At 37.9% G+C, this 21294-nt stretch overlaps 1 protein-coding gene across 1 annotated transcript; it reads left to right on the forward strand.

Moving 5' to 3' along the window:
* The first annotated feature begins 635 nt into the window (after positions 1–635).
* LOC134647565 (doublesex- and mab-3-related transcription factor 2) lies at positions 636–13605 on the forward strand. Its single transcript, XM_063501917.1, is given in 3 exon segments — positions 636–841; positions 9854–10001; positions 13394–13605. Coding segments are annotated over 3 exon segments (522 nt in total). The 5' UTR covers positions 636–679.
* Positions 13606–21294: the final 7689 nt, after the last annotated feature.

A 21294-nucleotide genomic window follows, 5' to 3' on the forward strand; every position in this document is an offset into this window, starting at 1 on the left:
GATGATGTAATGTGCAACTTAATTTGTTTATTTTTGTAATTTAATTAATTTACTGGCGAGTTTGTCTGCGAGGAGCGATGATGATAATTGATATAAAAAAATGTCAGTGTCCTTCCCTGGGCCTCAAACCATCTCCAAACAAATTTCATCTAAATCGGATCAGCGCTTTAAGGATGACTCACGCTAGCACGGGCCGGGGCCGTGCCCGCGGGCATGTGAGGTGATGTCATGTCATTTTCTTTGACAGTTGATCGGTGATCACGGCGTGGTGCTTTACATAGAAATCGAAGCGCCGGAAGCTCCGGCCCGGCCCCGGCCCGGTCTAGCGTGAGAAGAGGAGGTATTAACAGACAGTCCAGACTTTCGCAACTATCGCATTAATAATAAATATCAGGGATTATTGTGCACTTTTGATTCTAATCTGTGCTCTCCTATACCTACTGTCCTGTTTATCACAGTTTCGCGACTTTTCTATCAATAGCAATGTCACAAAAACAATATAATTAATTATCTTCCAACAATGTATCAAGGCAGACCCCGCCTCCTTTAGCTCGACCAATCGTGAATGGCGTGGGCGTGGCTACATCCCGTTTAAACTTGAGCTTCGCTTTACAGCCGTCAGTTCAAACATGACTTGTGCGTTGTTTTCACAGTGATTTAAAAAAAGTTTTAAAAAGTAATGGAAGAGAGGAAGGTGCTTCGGACGCCGAAGTGCGCGCGGTGCCGGAATCATGGGGTGATCTCGTGCTTGAAGGGGCATAAGCGGCTGTGCCGGTGGAGGGACTGCCGCTGCCCAGGGTGCCTGCTGGTGCTGGAGCGGCAGCGCGTCATGGCCGCGCAAGTAAGTGAACGGTGAGCCGCGGAGTAATCTCGTACTCGAGGGCCGAGGCATAAAGCGGCTGTGCCGTTGGAAGGACTTGCCGCTGTGCAGAATGTCTGCTGGTGCTGGAGCGGCATGCGCGGCCAAATAAGCTTGAACTATGAGCCGCGTGGGGTAGGTAATTTCGTAGTTCTTAATTGAGGCATAAGCGGCTGTGTCGGTGGACACTGCACAATTCCACATCCATATACGCCACATAGGGTGGCGGCACCAGTAATGGACCAATTGTGGTAATATTTTTCCGTAAACTCAATTTTAAAGAAACATGGCAGACACTATTATATTTTTGAATTAACAACACTATGTTCAGATAACTGATGGGCTGATAGCCATAAGACATAAGACATATATATTACACATACATTACAATTACATATACAAGAAATATTAGAACTAACTATTCAGGAATTAAAAGAAGCAAACTGTGACTTAGATGTTTTATGCTTATCAGAAACGTTTCTAAAAGCAGGGCATGAAAACTACCTATCCATAGAAGGTTATACAATGGTGGCCAGCTTCTGCAGAGAGAAGCAAAGAGGTGGTAGTTGTATCCTAGCTAAAATTGGATTAAATTGTAAGGAGCTAACACATCTAAAGCAATACGCTACCGAAATGGTTTTCGAAGTCTGCGGAATCGAAATCCTGTCAAACAAACTTATAATCATCTGTGTTTATAGAACGCCCTCTTCGAATCCCACCTTATTTTTAAAAAAGTTAGACTATATGCTGCATGATATACATAACAAATGCAATAACTCAAGAATTGTCCTAGCGGGTGATTTAAACATTAACACTCTAATTGAAAGTAAGCTTACGAGAGACTTTAAAGATCTTTGTCGAAATTATAATTTAAAAATTCATATTAATGAGCCCACGCGAAAGTCCACATGTATTGACCACATTCTAAGCAATATCCAAAACGCAACCTCAACATTACTGCCGCTGTAGGCTCTCAGACCACGACACATCACAACTTCTGAGTTTTCCTATGGAAAACAATGGCTGTAATCGTATCACGCCGTATTTTGTTTATAAGCGTGATTTTAGCCTAGCTAATATTAATAAATTTAAAAAATGCTTACAGAATTTGTTATGGATGGATGTATATGAAGAACCTATTTTTAATCTAGCCTTCATGGCATTTCATGACCTTTTTTGTCTATTGTATAATCTCTGTTTTCCTAAAATACGCTCAAAGATAAATATTGGAAACAAATGGAAACGTAATTGGATAAGTAAAGGACTTAGAAGGAGTTGTATAACTAAACGCAAACTGAGATTTCAATATTATAGAGAAAAGAATACACAGAACAAAGTTAAATATATCACGTACTCTAGCATACTTAAACGATGTATTTTTGATTCAAAAAAGAAGGCTAATATACGGTTTATAAACAGAAGCAAAAATAAATGTAGAGCGTCATGGATGGTTGTAAAGAATCAGATTTCAGGTTCGGTACCCAGTGATTATATTGAATAGATTAAAGTTGATGACAACATAATATCAGATCCAACGGCCATGGCTTCTGCATTTAATGATTATTATATTAACTTGGCCGGAAAAACACACGCAACTACGTCAACTTGTACCTTAAAGACTTCAAACGCCAACTCTATGTTCATAAAACCAATGTCAGAAAATGAAGTCAGATTGGAAATCATGTCCCTAAATAACACTAATTCCGAGGGATACGACGGTATCAACACAAAAATTATAAAGTCATGCATCAATGAAATAGTTCCAATATTAACCTATTTAATCAATTTTTCATTCGCCTCTGGAACCCTTCCAGATGTATTAAAATTATCAATTGTAAAGCCGTTGTTTAAAAAGACTGAGAAAGATAATATAAATAACTACCGTCCTATCACTCTAATACCTATAATGTCTAAAATATTAGAAAAATGTATGTATAAACGACTCTTAGACTTTTGTACAAAGTTCCAAATTATTAATAAATATCAATTTGGCTTTCAGAAAGATAAGTCAACTACACTGGCAATCTATTCCCTGATCAAGTCGATATTAAATAGTATAAATAATAACAGAATAACCACAGGGCTTTTCTTTGATTTATCGAAAGCCTTCGATCTCGTTTCTCATAGCCTGCTTTTAAATAAATTAGAAAAATACGGAATAAGAGGGCTGCCACTCCAGTGGATATCCTCATATCTGAGTAACAGATTGCAATGTGTTGAAATATCTAAAGTTGACGAAAATAATGAAAAAAGGAACTACAACTCTGAATACAAATTAAATAAGTACGGCGTACCACAGGGGAGTATATTGGGCCCTATTCTCTTCCTGTTATACGTAAATGACATAACTGAAATAACTCATCATCAATTTATCTTATTTGCTGACGACATATCTGTAATTGTGACATCCGAAAATAGTATAGTTAATAGTAATACAATAGAAGAACATGAATCTGACATTAACAGAACGATAGAAGTAATTATTAAATGGCTCCATATTAACAACTTAGACATCAATTTGAGTAAATCAAAATATATCATGTTCAACAAAAATATACCTCATCTAAATGTTACACGAATAGAGAAAGTAACACAAACAAAATTTTTAGGTGTAACAATAGATGAAAGCTTGAACTGGAAGGCACATGTACAAATCGTATGCAGGGACCGGAACCGGTTACCTTAACCGGGGTTTTTTATAGGGTTATTTTAGAAGTGGTTATAAAAACCCCTACCATAACGGTAACCGTCTGATAAGGTAACACTTTGATTCGGTAACCGTATCAGATCGAGTTAACCCCTGTTACCGGTAACCGAAATAAAAACCCAGTCTATTCTGTTACCTCATAATAAGGTTTTCAACCAGTTCAAACGATTGTAATCTTTACGCAGACTTAAATTCGACTTATTATTGAATAACCGTGGTTGGCATGGGCGGTCTATGAAGCCTCCAGCACAAACAAGTTTTTTTGCCGGTAACTTCGCTTATTGTCAATTCAAACAATATTGTACTTTGAGTCCTTAAGCTAAAATTGAAAACATAAGTGAGCGATTACAGTATTATTTTCGAGCGTCAGCTGCAGCGCGGCCATTCCTTTGTTTATCTTTATACCTGTGTGTTCCTATTATTTTTGTTAATTTCGGAGCAATTCTAGTTTAGAAATTTTTAGAAAAGGAGTTGCAAGTAAACAACATCATATCCTAGTAATATCTGCTATTATTTAGTTATATTTTATGCTACTTAGATTATTATTTTTATTTTCGGGTTCACACTTGGTACCTACAGATTAAAGACTGATTTAAAGAAAAATTTTCACCTAACTAGGTACCAGTAAAATTACTAGTTAGGTGAAAATTTTTCTTTAAATCAGTCTTTAATCTGTAGGTACCAAGTGTGAACCCGAAAATAAAAATAATAATCTAAGTAGCATAAAATATAACTAAATAATAGCAGATATTACTAGGATATGATGTTGTTTACTTGCAACTCCTTTTCTAAAAATTTCTAAACTAGAATTGCTCCGAAATTAACAAAAATAATAGGAACACACAGGTATAAAGATAAACAAAGGAATGGCCGCGCTGCAGCTGACGCTCGAAAATAATACTGTAATCGCTCACTTATGTTTTCAATTTTAGCTTAAGGACTCAAAGTACAATATTGTTTGAATTGACAATAAGCGAAGTTACCGGCAAAAAAACTTGTTTGTGCTGGAGGCTTCATAGACCGCCCATGCCAACCACGGTTATTCAATAATAAGTCGAATTTAAGTCTGCGTAAAGATTACAATCGTTTGAACTGGTTGAAAACGTGAGAGTCAGGATGGCGGGTGTATGTAAACAAAAATAAACAAAAAGCATACCATATTTTAGTACCTAATTTGTACTATTTGGTACCTCATATAAAAAAATTAGTACCTCACGGTATTTAAAGTTATCAGCAAAAAACGTTACACCCGCCAACCTGACAGTCAGAATGGCGGGTGTATTTTATTACGCTATGATCCCGCGATTATTGATAAATTCTATAAAAGCCAAATTTTAGTACCTTTTTAGTACTTTCATATTCAATTATAAATTGAGCCATTTTATTTGTGGTTTCCGAGTTATACTCATTTTACATTTTGCATTGCTATTAAAAAAATTCAGGCGCTTTAATTTTTCACCGTATTGATATCGTTTTTAAGAAAAAACGCTACGCTACAACTATTTTTATTACGCCAGGATTTAGTACCTTTCATGATTAATCTGTTACCCTTTCACGGGTAATCTGTTAGGTTCAATTAACTATGAAAATTACGTCTTACAAATGGCCAGGCGCCATGTCAAAGGATTCTTCCTAAGAAGAAATTCCGCTCTTCGTTGTGCATGTAATTGTGTACATAATACCTACTCTTAAGTAGGTACATGGTGATTAATCAAATAAGAAGAGTGGAGATCGAGGGGGGAGGCCTTTGCCCAGCAGTGGGACACTGTAATTGTATAGGCTTATAATAATAAAAATAATAGGCCCATCTAGTGCGCGGCAAGTCCCCACCTGCCTCGATAACTTGTGAACACATTGTTATGGCAGGTGTCCGTACGTCTTTGTAATAACCCAGTCTCATAGTCCACCCAAACTTCAATCCATAGATCGGTATACTGTTCTCTTTTTCTACAATAGTCCCAATGCCTCTGTCTATTGTTGCACCTGTGAACGGGTTCCAGCAGGCGTTCTACATGACATAAAAGCTCTCCAAGGGGACTCTACGTGTTGGATCTGTGTCCCCACGCAAGCCTATCAAAAAACCGGGATTATAGGCCCGTGAAATCCAAGGAGATACAAAAATAATAATATTTATAATAATACACTAACTATCCGTCCTGAGCAATTTCTATTTCTTTAATGTCTGCCCTATTATTGGGCACATTAATGTGCAATTGTTTTACAAGGGGCAAAGTTGTTGTTTAATATCCTCGTGCTAATATTGATACACGAGTAAGTGAAAGTTTCAAAAATAGAACCATGAGCGTAGCGCGTGGTTCTAAAGTACAGGAATCTTGAAAGTTGCGAGGGTTTCAACTACAACGCACGAGGCTTAAAAAAACTTTGCTACCAAATGAAACACAATTTCTTTCCACACCAACGCGAGGAAAATACTTAAACAATTTGAAATCAAATTAAATAAACGAATGCTGTAATTATTAGTGGCTTTTGTTCACTAAGTATTATACATTAATTAAATTTACAGAAATAGGCATGCACGTCATGCTCGGCGTTTTGAGTCAGGATTATGATAATCATATTGATCATATGACCAGTCGATAGAGTCTGTGCAGAAGAGTCGTGGAATGTAAGGCATATTTATACGAGTATAAATATTTTTTTCATTTTTATTTTCAAGGCAGCCCATACATTTCACGACTCTTCTCTTTCCGCACAGACTCTATTAATCTTTACAAGAAATTATAATTTTCACACTCGACTTAAAATATGTTTAGCGGTATTTTTTTAACACCATTTCATGATAAAAACAAAGGTGTGTTACTAGTAGATTGTTAACCAAGGGATGAAAGGCACTCATTTCTGCCGAGGTAGTTTGGTGCTCGAACGCAATGAGAGCGCCAATAGTCCGAGGCTGATATGATGCCTTTCACTCGAGTTAAACACTCTACTTTTCATTTCGAATACGAGGAAAGTAAAATACGTGTTTTATTAAAACATGACTAAGTATAAAATTATATATTAAATCTTGAGGGTACTTATTACAATTACCTCACAATTTAGGCAAAAGTATCGTTATTTATGGAATGGGGAGTTAAATATCAGAATGAAAATTGTATAACAAATCCATTTAAAGTCAAATTTCAATTGCTTATCGTTAAAATTTTAACATAGTCTTATTTGCAACTTAACGTAACATGCTCTACGTAGTACGTAGTGCAGAAACGTATCATCAACACCTTTTAGAACAACATTCTATCAGAGCATAAGAAATATATTTCCATCCATTTTGATCCTGATTTCGGTTTTAAATTTCGTTATTTAGATTTACTTATTTCCATCCGCTCTAAAGGAAAATTAAAGACACAAAAGGCGCTAATAGGGTTCAGTAATGAAATTTATAATGGTACATTACGAAAATCTTGCACAAACACGGCTTGCACGTTTTTATTTAGATAAAATAACGACATTTGAAAAAGTAGTCGATATAAAACAGTCAAACACCGATAGGTTATTAATCTAATATCTATACTTAATATACCTCCCTGGCAACGGAAATGCACTTATTTTTTGGCCAACCTGTATACCTAGCTAGTGTGAATCATTAAGTTGACGAAGAAGAAAGTTTGTCAAGGAAATGCTTGCGCAGCACGTACGCTTGAATGTGAATTTGGTCTGCGCTTACCTGATAGAGAGTGGGAGGACGTTCCAAAGTCTGATAGCCTATGCCTGTACATGTACCTACATACTATGCATTAAACAGTTTTTTGAAAAAAAAAACACTATAGCCTAGTTCGGACTATATTAGTCGAGTGGCGAGTATTTTAGTTGACTAAAATCGGTCAGCTAAACTAAAATCGTTCGCACTACAGATGAGGCCACAATGAAGAGCGGAATTTCTTAGGAAGAATCCTTTGACATGGCGCCTGGCCATTTGTAAGACGTAATTTTCATAGTTAATTGAACCTAACAGATTACCCGTGAAAGGGTAACAGATTAATCATGAAAGGTACTAAATCCTGGCGTAATAAAAATAGTTGTAGCGTAGCGTTTTTTCTTAAAAACGATATCGATACGGTGAAAAATTAAAGCGCCTGAATTTTTTTAATAGCAATGCAAAGTGTAAAATGAGTATAACTCGGAAACCACAAATAAAATGGCTCAATTTATAATTGAATATGAAAGTACTAAAAAGGTACTAAAATTTGGCTTTTATAGAATTTATCAATAATCGCGGGATCATAGCGTAATAAAATACACCCGCCATTCTGACTGTCAGGTTGGCGGGTGTAACGTTTTTTGCTGATAACTTTAAATACCGTGAGGTACTAATTTTTTTATATGAGGTACCAAATAGTACAAATTAGGTACTAAAATATGGTATGCTTTTTGTTTAATTTTATTTACATACACCCGCCATTCTGACTCTCACTTGAAAACCTTATTATGAGGTAACAGAATAGACTGGGTTTTTATTTCGGTTACCGGTAACAGGGGTTAACTCGATCTGATACGGTTACCGAATCAAAGTGTTACCTTATCAGACGGTTACCGTTATGGTAGGGGTTTTTATAACCACTTCTAAAATAACCCTATAAAAAACCCCGGTTAAGGTAACCGGTTCCGGTCCCTGACCCTAACAGGCTCGTATTAGATGTCACTCCAAAACTAGCACTCTACAGTAAAAGCTGTCTCAAAATGTGTGTTAAGCTTTATAACAAATTGCCTGATCACCTTAAAGAGTTGAATGCCAAAGCACTAAAACCAAGGCTCTATAAATGGCTACATGAAAAAACTTTGTATAATATTAATGAAATTTTAAATTGACGGTTCCTTTAATTAATTAAATTTCTTAGCTTTAGCATTAATATTTGAACTATGTTGTATATAACTGTCTATTTTGATTAATGTGTTGTATGTCCTAGAGTTTAAGGTGTAAATTTGCATGCTACTATGTAGTTAATCATGTGTTACCTAATAACAATAGCATAAGAACCACTGTACCATGTTTATTGCAAATAAATGAAATCTAAATCTAAATCTAATTAACTATCTTATCTTATCTTATTGTTTTCGGGGGCCCTTGCGGATACACTTCGACCCAAAGGGATCTTTTGTGCACTTACCCCCTAGAGAAGATCCGTCAACTACTCAAGAGCTTTTCCCACCATATCCATATGTGTCGGATGATGGAGTTCATGGGTAGCGTTTTAAAGTCCTTTGGTTCCAGATCTCCTGCTCCAAAGTCCTTCATTCTTTGTCTGGCTAGGGCGTGACATTCACACATTAAGTGTTTCACTGTCTCTTCCTCTTCGCCACACATACGACAATCGGTGTTGTCAGAGTGTCCCATCTTGGCCAGAATTCCTTTGACCCCGTAATGGCCAGTAAACACCCCCGTTATGATTTGGAGTTGTCTTTTGCTAAGTTTCCAAAGCTTTTTGCTCCAGCCGGAGTCTACTCCTTGCATAAAGAGCTTTGCATGCTTTAGACCCGTCAGACTGTCCCATTCTTCCTGATGTTTGGTCTTGGTATGGTCTTTAATAGCCGTTGTGATGGTTCCCTGTGAGAGCCCCACGAATGGTTCCGGACCTATAAGATTATTTACAGATCCGGTTCTGGCAAGTTCATCTGCATTTTCATTGCCTATGAATCCCTCGTGCCCTGGGATCCATACCAGTTGCACTCTGTTTTGCCTTCCAAGCTGGTTCAGAGCTTGGACGCCATTATATACCAGTCTAGAGTCCACTCTGGGCGCTTCAAGCGCTTTGAGTGCAGCCTGACTGTCGCTGAGTATATAGATATTCTTCCCTTGGGTTTGCCTAACTATATTCTCATGCACACAGGCAATTATAGCGAATGTCTCGGCTTGGAAGACAGTGGCGTAATTGCCCATGCTTGTACTACTACTAAAGTCATTTGCATAAACTAAGTAAAAATCATGAATTGGTGGGCTATAAAAAGCATTACACCTTTGCTGTCCATTACTGCGTGGGTACTAATTACTGTGCTTAACAAGTCCGTGATTGGTGCCGTCACCTTACGAAAGGTGATGAATAAAACAGTGTACCAAATCATCCGCCCAATAACTGCCGGTGTAGTCAAAAAAGTCTACTTTCTTGAAATTTTCCGGTTTATTGCTTCCAAAGTCACTTACCTACACAACTTTGAAAGCTTAATTAGTACCTACTGCGAAATTGTAAACGCTATATTATAATCGCCAACAGCTATTAGAGTTAAAGCAAGCATAAGTGAAAATTGTGAATGTACTTATATGGTGGTTGTTTTAGGTGGCACTGCGACGGCAGCAAGGCGCAGGCGGGGCGGCGCCGCGCGGCGAGGCAGCGGCGCTTGCCGCGCGGAAACGTGCGTATCGCGCGCGGCTGCGCTGCGTGCAGTTGTCACGCGTCAGCGCACCTCAATACGGTTAGTGTCATGGTGTCAGTGAGTAGGTACAGTACAAACTGCTGCCATTGCGGCGGCAGCAAGATGAGGTGAGGCAGCAGCGTTTGCCGCGCGGAATCGCGCCTACCGCGTGCGGCTACGGTCAGTATAGGTACACTCAGTACCTACCTATATCTAATAGAGTAGGGTCAAAACCACATACTACCTATCTTTAAGTGTGCTCTGGGCTCTGGTACCTGGGTGATTAAAGGGGCTCACTGATTATCAGTCCGCCGGACGATATCAGCCTGTCAGTTGTTCCGAACTGTGAACTTTTTGTGATCAATGGGAGCAATAGGAATGTAATAAAAAATAGAAGTCAAGTAAAAACCATTGTAAAAAAATTTGTTCCTTTAAATTAAGGTTTGAATTTAATTCGCTATTACTGTAACATCCCGCTATCATCACGCGTTGCATCGGCCGCACCACATGCTGTTTCCGAATATCAATGTTTCTGTTCCTAAACAGTAAACACCAACGTAAGATTACCAAACTCTTTTAAAATGCTTTCACCACCGAAATGCGACCGCTACAATAAAATAAAAGCGGCCAAGTGCGAGTCGGACTCGCCCATGAAGGGTTCCGTATTTAGGCGATTTATGACGTATAAAAAAAAACTACTTACTAGATCTCGTTCAAACCAATTTTCGGTGGAAGTTTACATGGTAATGTACATCATATATTTTTTTTAGTTTTATCATTCTCTTATTTTAGAAGTTACAGGGGGGGGGACACACATTTTACCACTTTGGAAGTGTCTCTCGCGCAAACTATTCAGTTTAGAAAAAAATGATATTAGAAACCTCAATATCATTTTTGAAGACCTATCCATAGATACCCCACACGTATGGGTTTGATGAAAAAAAAATTTTTGTGTTTCAGTTCGAAGTATGGGGAACCCCAAAAATTTATTGTTTTTTTCTATTTTTGTGTGAAAATCTTAATGCGGTTCACAGAATACATCTACTTACCAAGTTTCAACAGTATTGTTCTTATAGTTTCGGAGAAAAGTCGCTGTGACATACGGACGGACAGACAGACGGACAGACGGACAGACAGACAGACAGACATGACGAATCTATAAGGGTTCCGTTTTTTGCCATTTGGCTACGGAACCCTAAAAATGAAATTAACTGCGCGTTATCCCAACACCTACAAAACACAGGCGCGTTTAAATGGCTATACCATCCAGTATAAAATAATTTCCAGGATTACTATAACGGTCAAAGCTCCGCAAGTCACAGTTAAACTGGTTCTTGATGTAGCTTCGCTTACATGTCTAAGCGGCATGAACGCTCGTCAGATGGTTTAGCTAAGGTGTCGCGGGCACTCTACGATATGTTGTTATAGTAAGCGAGCCGGCTCTGTCACTGTTCAGCCAGAATGCGAATTAGCTGTAATAATATTTACCTTGGATTCGGAGCGAGTTAAAATTGTATATTTTGAAAGATTTCTCGGTAGATGGTTATTAGGGCTAAAGGGACGGTAACGAACACCGGAGGACAAAAAATTCACACACCGGTTGTTATTCTTAACGCGGTAAGTTTGTCCCTATTATGGCTTAATATTACATACTTAATCTTAAATTGTCAAAGAGCCAACCAATAACCAATTGTTTCTGTAAGATTGATTGAAATTACTTGAGTCCTCAAATATATATAAAAATGCCTCTTCACCCTTCACCCGCAGGACACCAAGAAAAACCTCAAACTTATAAGAACCGGGTAGGTTTTAGATTTGTTTCAACAAAACCATACTTTCATTTCAAAGTTAATAAGAATAATAAGTACTAAACAAACAAAGTATAAAACAACTTCCCGAAGCCGACTCTACACGCATTTTATCGAGCAGTATGAAAAAAAGCGAAACATTAGGATAATATGTTTTTTAGATTAACCGCCCTATTTCCAGCCCGCGGCGGCACCCTCGTCTTTTATCAACCGGCACCGGCGACAAATAACATGTTCAAACGTTTTATTATCCACTAAAAGTTACTAGTTCACAGGATGTAAAGAGATACTCTTCAACAATTAAAAATAGTCTCAATAAAAAGAGATGTCTCATTAGAACAAAAGCTGTCATCTAGCAGTCGGTAACATTTCACTGTCTATTAGAAATCTCTTTCAAGTATTTTTATGGGGTATAAAAAAGCGTGAAGATAGTTTTACAAGTGAGCGGTGTTTGCGCGGTGTCGGGTGTCAGTCTGTTCGTCTGTGTGTAAACATGTCTGTGCTGAGTGACGGGCCCGCGGGTGCCAAAGCATTTTTTGAACGAGCTATTTGTTGCAAATGTTTGTGTCGCCGCCGGCACGTGGTATTTGGATGTCATTTTGCTTGTAATAATTAAGTTAAGGTCGGTCGCGTGGCATACGCGGCTGCCATTCAACATCAATCACCACATTCATAATTAGTGATCAAGATTGACAGAGTGGTGCCGCGACATTTAGATATCTGTCATAAACTTCAGGGTCAGATCCGGTTCGAAGGACCAAAAAACACTTGATTAACCTTCAATCCTTCATAACACTGAGTTTGATAAAAGTCGTAAAAATTTTAATCCCATTATCAAATATCACTTAGAATGCTTATGGCGTTATTCATAAACGGCTGCTAACTAAATCAGTTGATGATCGTCGTTTGTCCCTATCTGTCGTTATGCCACAGAGGACAAACGATGATCATCAGCTGATTAACAGACGTTTATGAATAACGGCGTTTGTACCTACATTGCTCTGTACATACAGCTTTACAGCATTTGAATAATGTTTCAAAAATCTTTATTAGCCCCCTGCCGACCTAGAGGCCCATATGGGGGAAATATTTGCTGTCCTCGTGTGAGGTCTCGGTAGCTCAAATGGCAGGCAACGGGCTAGCGATCCTGTGTCACCCGAGACAGTAAAATTTTCCACTTAAGTTCTAAGCTGTATAAAAACTAGTATTAATATAGTTATTTATACAACAAGAGATCAAAGTTTGATATTTCTTCGAGTGCTTATTTTGAGTCCCGTGCAAGCGAAATATTCTATACTATATGAGCGTAGTAAGGGACTCAAAAGCGCACGAGATGTAAATAACTTTGATCTCGTGTAGTACACAACATTTTTCACCTCAGCAGTGAGAACATATTAGAGAACCCGAAAAATGTATTCGTATTCCTTCTTCATCACTTACCTCTATTCACTCATGTTTTCTTAAGATATACCAACAATTAAACTTTCACCTCAGCAGCTCGAACAAGGGTACTTTGCTACTTAAAAACAGTGAGCAAAATCGCATTTTGCTCATTTTGTCTCACTCAGTGAGCAAAATGCGATTTTGCTCACTGTTTTTAAGTAGCAAAGTACCCTTGTTCGAGCTGCTGAGGTGAAAAGTATATTTTGTTGTCAGAGGCCCTGCCGGGCGGCGACGCGGCATGGAGCGAGCGCGTCCGCCGCCGGCGCGCCTTCGCCGACGCGGCCCTGGAGGCGCCCGCGCCCGCCCCCGCGGCGCTCTGGTGCCGCCACCTGCTGGCCGCGCTCTTGAACTACGCACCTGCTCCGCCTCCACCGCCGAGGCCCAAGATTTCTTTCTCTATCGAGTCTATCATTGGCGTGCAGTAGTAGTTCACGGCGTGTTCTTTCTTTTCGGTCGGAATGGTCGGATCCATTGGCAAAAACCTCGAACTGGTATTAGATCCATTAGAAAACGGGCGTTTAGCCATAAATTGCGCGCAGAGAAACATTTTGCAGGGCTAAAAAAAATCCCGTGTCTATCACAATGTGGAGCATGTTTCCTCTAAATACCACACAGTATATTTCACAATATTGATAGCCCTATTGTAGTAATAATTCTGACTCTACAATAGCAAGTGCATAACTGTAAGAAGAATGCCAAATATTAAGGATCCGTTTCGTTCATGTTAACTAATGCTACAAAAAAACGGATTACCTACATATAGGTTAAGGAACGACTTGTTATGCTAATATACCAAAGATTACTTCGGTAAAATTGCTGTGTATGTTACTTTATTCTTCAATAAAACTATGTATTATTTTAGGCATTTGAAAGAATGTTAAAAGAAACGACATAATATAATATTATAAATACAAAAGTTTGGTTAAAACTATGACGTTTGTGTCTAAATGTATCTTTTTAAGTTTTTACGTTTTATTAAATAAAGTCAGGTGGGGTTAGAGAAAAATATAATATTTAAAACCTTCGCGTTTTGAACACATATTAACACACATTTATAGACGGGTCTAACGCGAAATTTATTTAATTACTTACCTTTATATACCGACGTTTCGACACAGGTTTCACTGGTCATGGTCGCGGCTAACTGATGACCCAGCAAAAAAAAAACAGAACAAAAGCAGCAGAGAATAGTTATTTTCGATACAAGTGCGAAAAAGAGGAAATTCGAAACGAGTGGCGATAAATTAAAACACGACCGAAGGGAGTGTTTTAAATCGACACGAGTTGCGAATTACCTATTCGCACGTGTATCGAACAACGTTTTACAGTACATATGGCACTTTAAAGTTTCGACATACGCACGAAAAGTGCTATTTTACGCACTAGTGCGGAAAAGTAGCCCCATATGTACTGTAAAAATAGTTTATTTCGCTCGGGCCAATATAAGCCATTTGATGAAAGACGTAAGTATTATTAACTTTATTTATGCTTTAGTTTTATGTTTAGTACATTTTGCCTATTATTTTTCAATTTAAATATCTCTGATTTAAACTCTCTCTTAACAGTTTATTTTCCCTAGAAACGTTTATCTTGCCCCGTAGTTTCTAATGCTAATAGGTATTACAAGTTGGGGTAACCACCTTACTTAAAAGAACAGATATCTGATCTAGGATTGAATTGTTTTTGTAAATAAAAATCAGTATACTTTTTCGAACAATGAGTGCTTTATTTAACGAATTTTCTGGTAAAATATGTCTGTCTATAGTATTACAACTAGAAGTTAAGATCCCGACACGGAAACAGAACCACGCTGGAGCGAGTACAGAATATGTGCCATCCCTATTCTTTGCTTCTTTTAATACTTTCCTTTAATCAATTTCATTATGATATTCATTTATAATTACAATTAATCGTTAATAATTTGCGTAAGTTTAAAAAAGAATGTACATTATAAGGATTTGTTGTTTTGTTTATCAAAAATATAAAAACAACGATATGCATAATTAATATATAAGTATTCACGATGACGCTTGGTTTAAGACAGTCGCAAGTAAGCGAGCCAAGCGTCATCAGCCCGACACCTGTTCTCCACGGGCACACTACACCTGCCAGCTGCCAGGCCTGTGGTCGTGTCTGCCGCTCCCGTATTGGCTTACACAGCCACGAAAAACGTTGTCGCTCTTCCTGACACTGTTTCTATAGTCTGAATAGACTTGGCCGAATGTATAACCTCTAGCCGCCCATACGTCAAACCTTGCCAAGCAAAATGAAATTTTATTTTGTCAACACAAAGTTCAAATTAGAATGGAACAGGAGACCTTTTTATAGGTCTCTGGGCGGCTAGGGGATAAAATGAAATGATTCGCGCACTTGTTGCAATTGTTTTATTCTGGCAGCAACAAGGTTGTGTTCAGATGATGTGAAGGTCCTCACCGGTCAGCTAGTTCTGCCGCTGACAGTTCCATTTGATTAAAAACGCGACACTAACAGCCTTGTTTTATGTACATATTTTTTAAACCCATCAATTAAATCTGTACTCACTCCATTTACATGATGTTACAACAAATGTTAACTTTCTAAATGTAATGCCAAAATTGTACAAATATTTCAAACACATTGTAACACAAACATTTTTCCGCACATATTAGCTGACAAATAGACGAAGATAGAGTCGCTATCACAAAACTGATTTCATTACACGCCTATTTGTTCGTGTTGACGCGCGACACGCACACATTCATAACTCGTAGGCGTGAGCGGTGAAAACTCAAACCTGATAAGTATGTGTGCGTGCGAGATCGGCTAGTCACGAAGTCACAGGTTTGTCTTAGCGACGCTACCTGTCTATCTGTCAACTCTCTGGGCTCATGTAATATAACGGTATCTCTGTACCGAAATTGGCTGATTTATAAACAATTAAACAGTACATTGCGATTGATTTATATAATACATAATAAGGGTGTTTCGAGAGGTACAGTTTGCGCTTCACTAAAGTGTGACCAGAGAGATACATATTTATCTTTATGTCTGGTTGTGCTTTGTTAAAATGTATAATTGCTATATTAAGGAAATGGTCTAACCATTATAGGGCTTAAGATAACGTTTATGAATGATTGTGGTAAGTAACATTAACAAATTCAAAGTGCGTAATGCACATCAAATTAAGATATCATATACACAGATTTCAAGCGTTTTCACAAAGGAAAAATAACTAAATAATAAATACTTGTTCTGCGTCTTCTTCTTTTATTTTATTGGCAAAAATGGTTATAATAGTACCATTTTTTTACCTAGGTAGTAGGTACCTATAGTAAAATCATGCATTATTTTTATAAATGTTGTCTTACTTTATTTATTTGATCCCACTCTGGTCACACTTATACAATTCTATAACGAACCTGTGCAATGCAAACTGCATCGCTCGAGTATATCATGCTTTGTTGACGAATGATACATGTATTAAATAAATTAAGGAAATATAAAATAAACATAAAAATATTCGAAAATGGCCGAGTACAACAATAAAGTATAATTATACGATACATACGAAATAATCACGTCGCCGAAATACAGCCATCGGTCTCAAAAAAATATTAAAAAAACTAAATATATTTTAGAAAACAAAAATACTTTGTTAAAATTAGTTTTAATGTGATGTTGTCGGCTATTCATGTTTGAAATAAATTTAAAGTCAACACGACATTTAATATGTGTTTCCATATCAAAGATAGGTACTACCTATGTATTATGAAAATAAAAGGTTGTAATGATAATAATGTGTTTGATATAGCTGCAAGTATATCACCCTGTATAACCTAAACATTTCGTACAACTTAGGTTATGTGACAAATGAGTATTGTACCTGTACTAACTTTTAGTCAACAAAGGAACCGATGTGATTTGGTCAAGTTTATGTCTGCAGCAGCGGGGTTCAAGTGGGTCTACTATGAAATGACCAAACCCCGTTATTAATGTTGCAGCTCATTGACAATAAAGGTTGGCAGATATACATAAGTACCCTAAATTCGGCTCTAGTATTTAACTTGTATCATGGGCGTTTACATGGTCTAATAAAACATGGTCTTCTCTTCCCAGAGTGTCACTTGCCTACGTCACAATAACATTGCCACTTTATTTCAACATAACATGTTACATGGGTACATTATATCTATGGTTAATAAGTTAAAATATTTCTTTATAATTTTATAATTTTCATTTATATGTATTTTATCTTAAATTTTACAATAACACGTCATTTTTAATTATTCGTTAGCAATATCTTCCGATTCACGAAATAAATTTCAGACGTTCGGGTAATTCTGTTTACACTACTGGCAACACAGGATAGCGCTGTCACATTTGACAATCCGCCATGTTGTCCCTGGCCTTCATCCTTGTCGAACGCGTGTTAATTGTTATTTCCTTCTCGCTCAGTGTCAGCAGTCGCAGTGTTTTCCAAACTTTTCACGTCGTAAGCTTGGTAATTAATGTTTTGTTACGAAAATGGTTGGCTGTTCTATTCGGAACTGTAAGAGTAGGAGTGAAAAGGGCAGTATAGATTTGTTTTATTTTACTATGTTTCTACATGAATAACTTAAAATTAATGCCGTTAAAATAATTTTCACCGTTGGTTAAAATTCTCCCACATTTTAAAGTTTGAGAACCTGTAAACAGCATGATGACGTAGGCAAGTGACAGTTAGGTCATTCGCGAATCTCGGAAGAGAGTACCAGGCGGAGTATATTATTATACCATGGGCGTTTAGTAATTCAACATTAAAATGATTTGAATTTGGAAAAGTTAGTATAATTTTCCTATTAAAAAATCGTTAGTGGAAGCTAGGGACGGGTGGCGAAGTTAGGTTATTTAAGAATTCTATTTTTTATTTTTAAACTATTTTGACGCAGTTATATTTACTGCGAATTCTATGATTATCTATTTCTTGATAAAATTATTACTATATTTTAATTCGGCGAAGTTGGGCACCTATGGTGAAATTAGGGTTCCTTGCGGTATATTGTATTGCCAACCCTTATTTTCAATGAATTGCAACATTGATAACGTGGTTTGAAAATGACATAGGATAATTAAAATTCCATGTAACAACATTAAACGTATAGGATTATATCAATGATGAATGAATTTCGACAAGACGATTATTGCTCTCAATAAATAACTTTTATAAAATACACATATTACATACAATACGCTACATATGATACATGCACAACGTAATATACGCGTCGCAACACACACACACGCACGCACGCACACGCCGCCGGGGACTCTCACGCACACAACCACGTTACCAACTATTATCACGGTTTCTTTTAGAAAATAAAAACAATCTACTAGCCTTAAATATAATAAGAGGTCACCCGTAACCATCATACTAATGTATTCCACTTAAAATTAAACTTTAAATTCTGTGGTGCTGTCATTTATTCTCAATTCGTCGGACTCATTATAGTGATTATAATGTAAATGCAGCTACATAGTTATTACCGTGGTTTTTCCAGTTTCGCTTTTTAATTTGTGTTTCAGAATAACGAATACTTACTTTAGTGACTTTCATTTATTAATTTGAACGCAGTTTCGGTCGTGTGGTATAATGCAAATATTTAACGTACTCAATAATGAACATGGATTTTTAGTAACACTGATTTAAACTTTCACGATTTTTACACATTATTAACTGATGATTGATGATTGGCTGATGTCAACTTAAGCCAGTCTTCTCCGAGACCACGGGGACAACGCCGTCCTCGAAACGTCGGAGGTAAATCTTAAAACTTAGATACGCGATTAAGTCCCGTTGTATAATTTAATAATGGATTTTTAGCATTTTAATTTTATAATAATGTTTTAGTGCTGTACTCGTATTTATGTTATGTCCAATTGGACATGCGATTTAAATTTGCGACTTACGTCATAGATTTTGTGCTTAGTATTCTAATGAAATATGTTATTGTCAAGAGTCACAATTAATCCGATAGATGGCGTCGTAAGTGATTCACCGTCTCCGACACGGCCATCCTGACATTGCACGCGTCCCAACATTTGCGAAAGCAAACGGCGCCACGCATCATGGATATAATTCCGACAAAATAAGTATCGACGAATCGAGAATAAATCGATGCTACTGGGGACCGGCGCGCGGCGGCCCGGCGCGACTAGAGGGAGCAACCGGAGGGGCGGGGCGGCGACACGCGACACACACGACCACGACTCGAACCAAATATATACCGTGCGACGCCTAATCATACGATATTCCTTCGGAATGTACCAAATACCCCGGCAAACCCTTACTAATATTTATCATTTGCGCGAACACCGCTTCGATCGCGCACGGTACGAATACCATTCATTTCGACTAACGAATTTCAGATCCCCGATACGTCTGAAAACGAAACTAATGGATAATAACGAGCGTTTTAAAGTCAGACTTTTCAGCTTTTATAAAACAAAAATAACAATTTTACTCGCATATAATAATAATAATATACATCGTAATATGTATTTACATATACATAATATTTTTCATTTCATATACACGTAAATAGTAATTTATATGATGCATCCGGTTGCCCGGGCGGAGCCGGCCCCGGGGACTCCGTGTGGCACTCCGGGGGCTCTGCAGCGGCCCCGCCGTGTGCGGCACTCCGGGACCACTGCAGCCCCCCTGCCGTGTGCGGCACTCCGGGAGCACTACAGCCCCCGCCACGAGGCTCGGCTCGGCCGACCACTACATGCGAATCCATTAAAACAATATACAACGTAAAAATACTATTTGGTATATTATATAGCAGAAATCTAGCAGTCATATACTCTATCGAAGCCGTACATCATATCTACATCGACACAGACATATACTCGTACACAAATATTAGTCAAAATAAACCAGTCACAAATCACAGTTGACATAAATTCTCGATTTCACTAAGTCTTGTAATTTATACTCGTATGTATTAAAATCGTCAATTTTAACACACTCATTTAACACTACACATGACATTGAACGTTTCACTGAAAACAGACAAATTATTTGAAAAATAACGTGTACTTTTTAGTAAATATTGTTACTCACTTTTAACAGGTTTGAAAATGAAGGTTATTGAACGTTAGTATTAAAGATCGAACTGAACACAAGGGTATTGTTAGTTCTTGAGCAGGAACGGCCTCGATCGACTCGAACTGTAAACATCAGCTTACATCACTGAGCGGTCAGCGGTCACGGACCTCGTCGGTTACGAGACAACTGAAGCGGGTCGAGACAGAAAACTCATGCGACTCTGACTCCGCGAACCCACTCGATGGCATCGATTCGATGTACAGACACTTAAATTAAAATTTATAATCGTCAAATCTATTCGTACAGGGGGCTCGGGAGAACCCGGTTGAAAACGAACCGAGCCTCGAAAACGGTTAAAAAAATACAAGACTCATCTGAACTACGGCTACGCTAGGACTATCATGCATCACTCCGCACCTAACGCCACGCCGGCGAGTCACCGCCGCCCGGCGTCGTGCCGCCGGCCCGAGGCGTGCGCCGCCGCGACCCGCGCCGGCGAGAGGATCCCTACGCGAGGAGGCCACGGGAGCCTCCGCAATGTCGTACCCGACCCGATTTGACATTGGTTCCCCTGCAACAAGTAGCGTCGTGTTAGTTATTATTTAAAGTCTATTTATTCTTTCCGTAGACTAAAATGACAACCACAAATGTCAAACGTAGAAATAATGTGGCCAGCTTAAAACAAACAGTGATGATCTTTGATTTCGGTTCGTGAATAACCGATAAATATTAAATTAATTTTAGATTAAAAATAAACAAAAAATGAAATCTAAATGGTTCCTTTATAAAACAGGTCACGAAAAGTACAAAGTAAGGTTCTCATTTAAATAAAACTTAGTATACGTAGAGAAATAGGATGAGTAACTTGGTGCATTATGAGCTATATTATATGTAGCTTCGATGTGACTGTTAACCTTACAATAAAATCGCTTTAAAATATTAGAAATATTGTGTATAGACCTGGATACAACATTTCTAAATACCTCAAAATGGTGGCATTTTTACCTACGCTTCTCCTAGTGTCCCCTTTTATTACGTCACG

This window comes from Cydia amplana, chromosome 4 (genome assembly GCF_948474715.1).
Source record: "Cydia amplana chromosome 4, ilCydAmpl1.1, whole genome shotgun sequence".
In the NCBI taxonomy this organism is placed as follows: Eukaryota; Metazoa; Arthropoda; class Insecta; order Lepidoptera; family Tortricidae; genus Cydia; species Cydia amplana.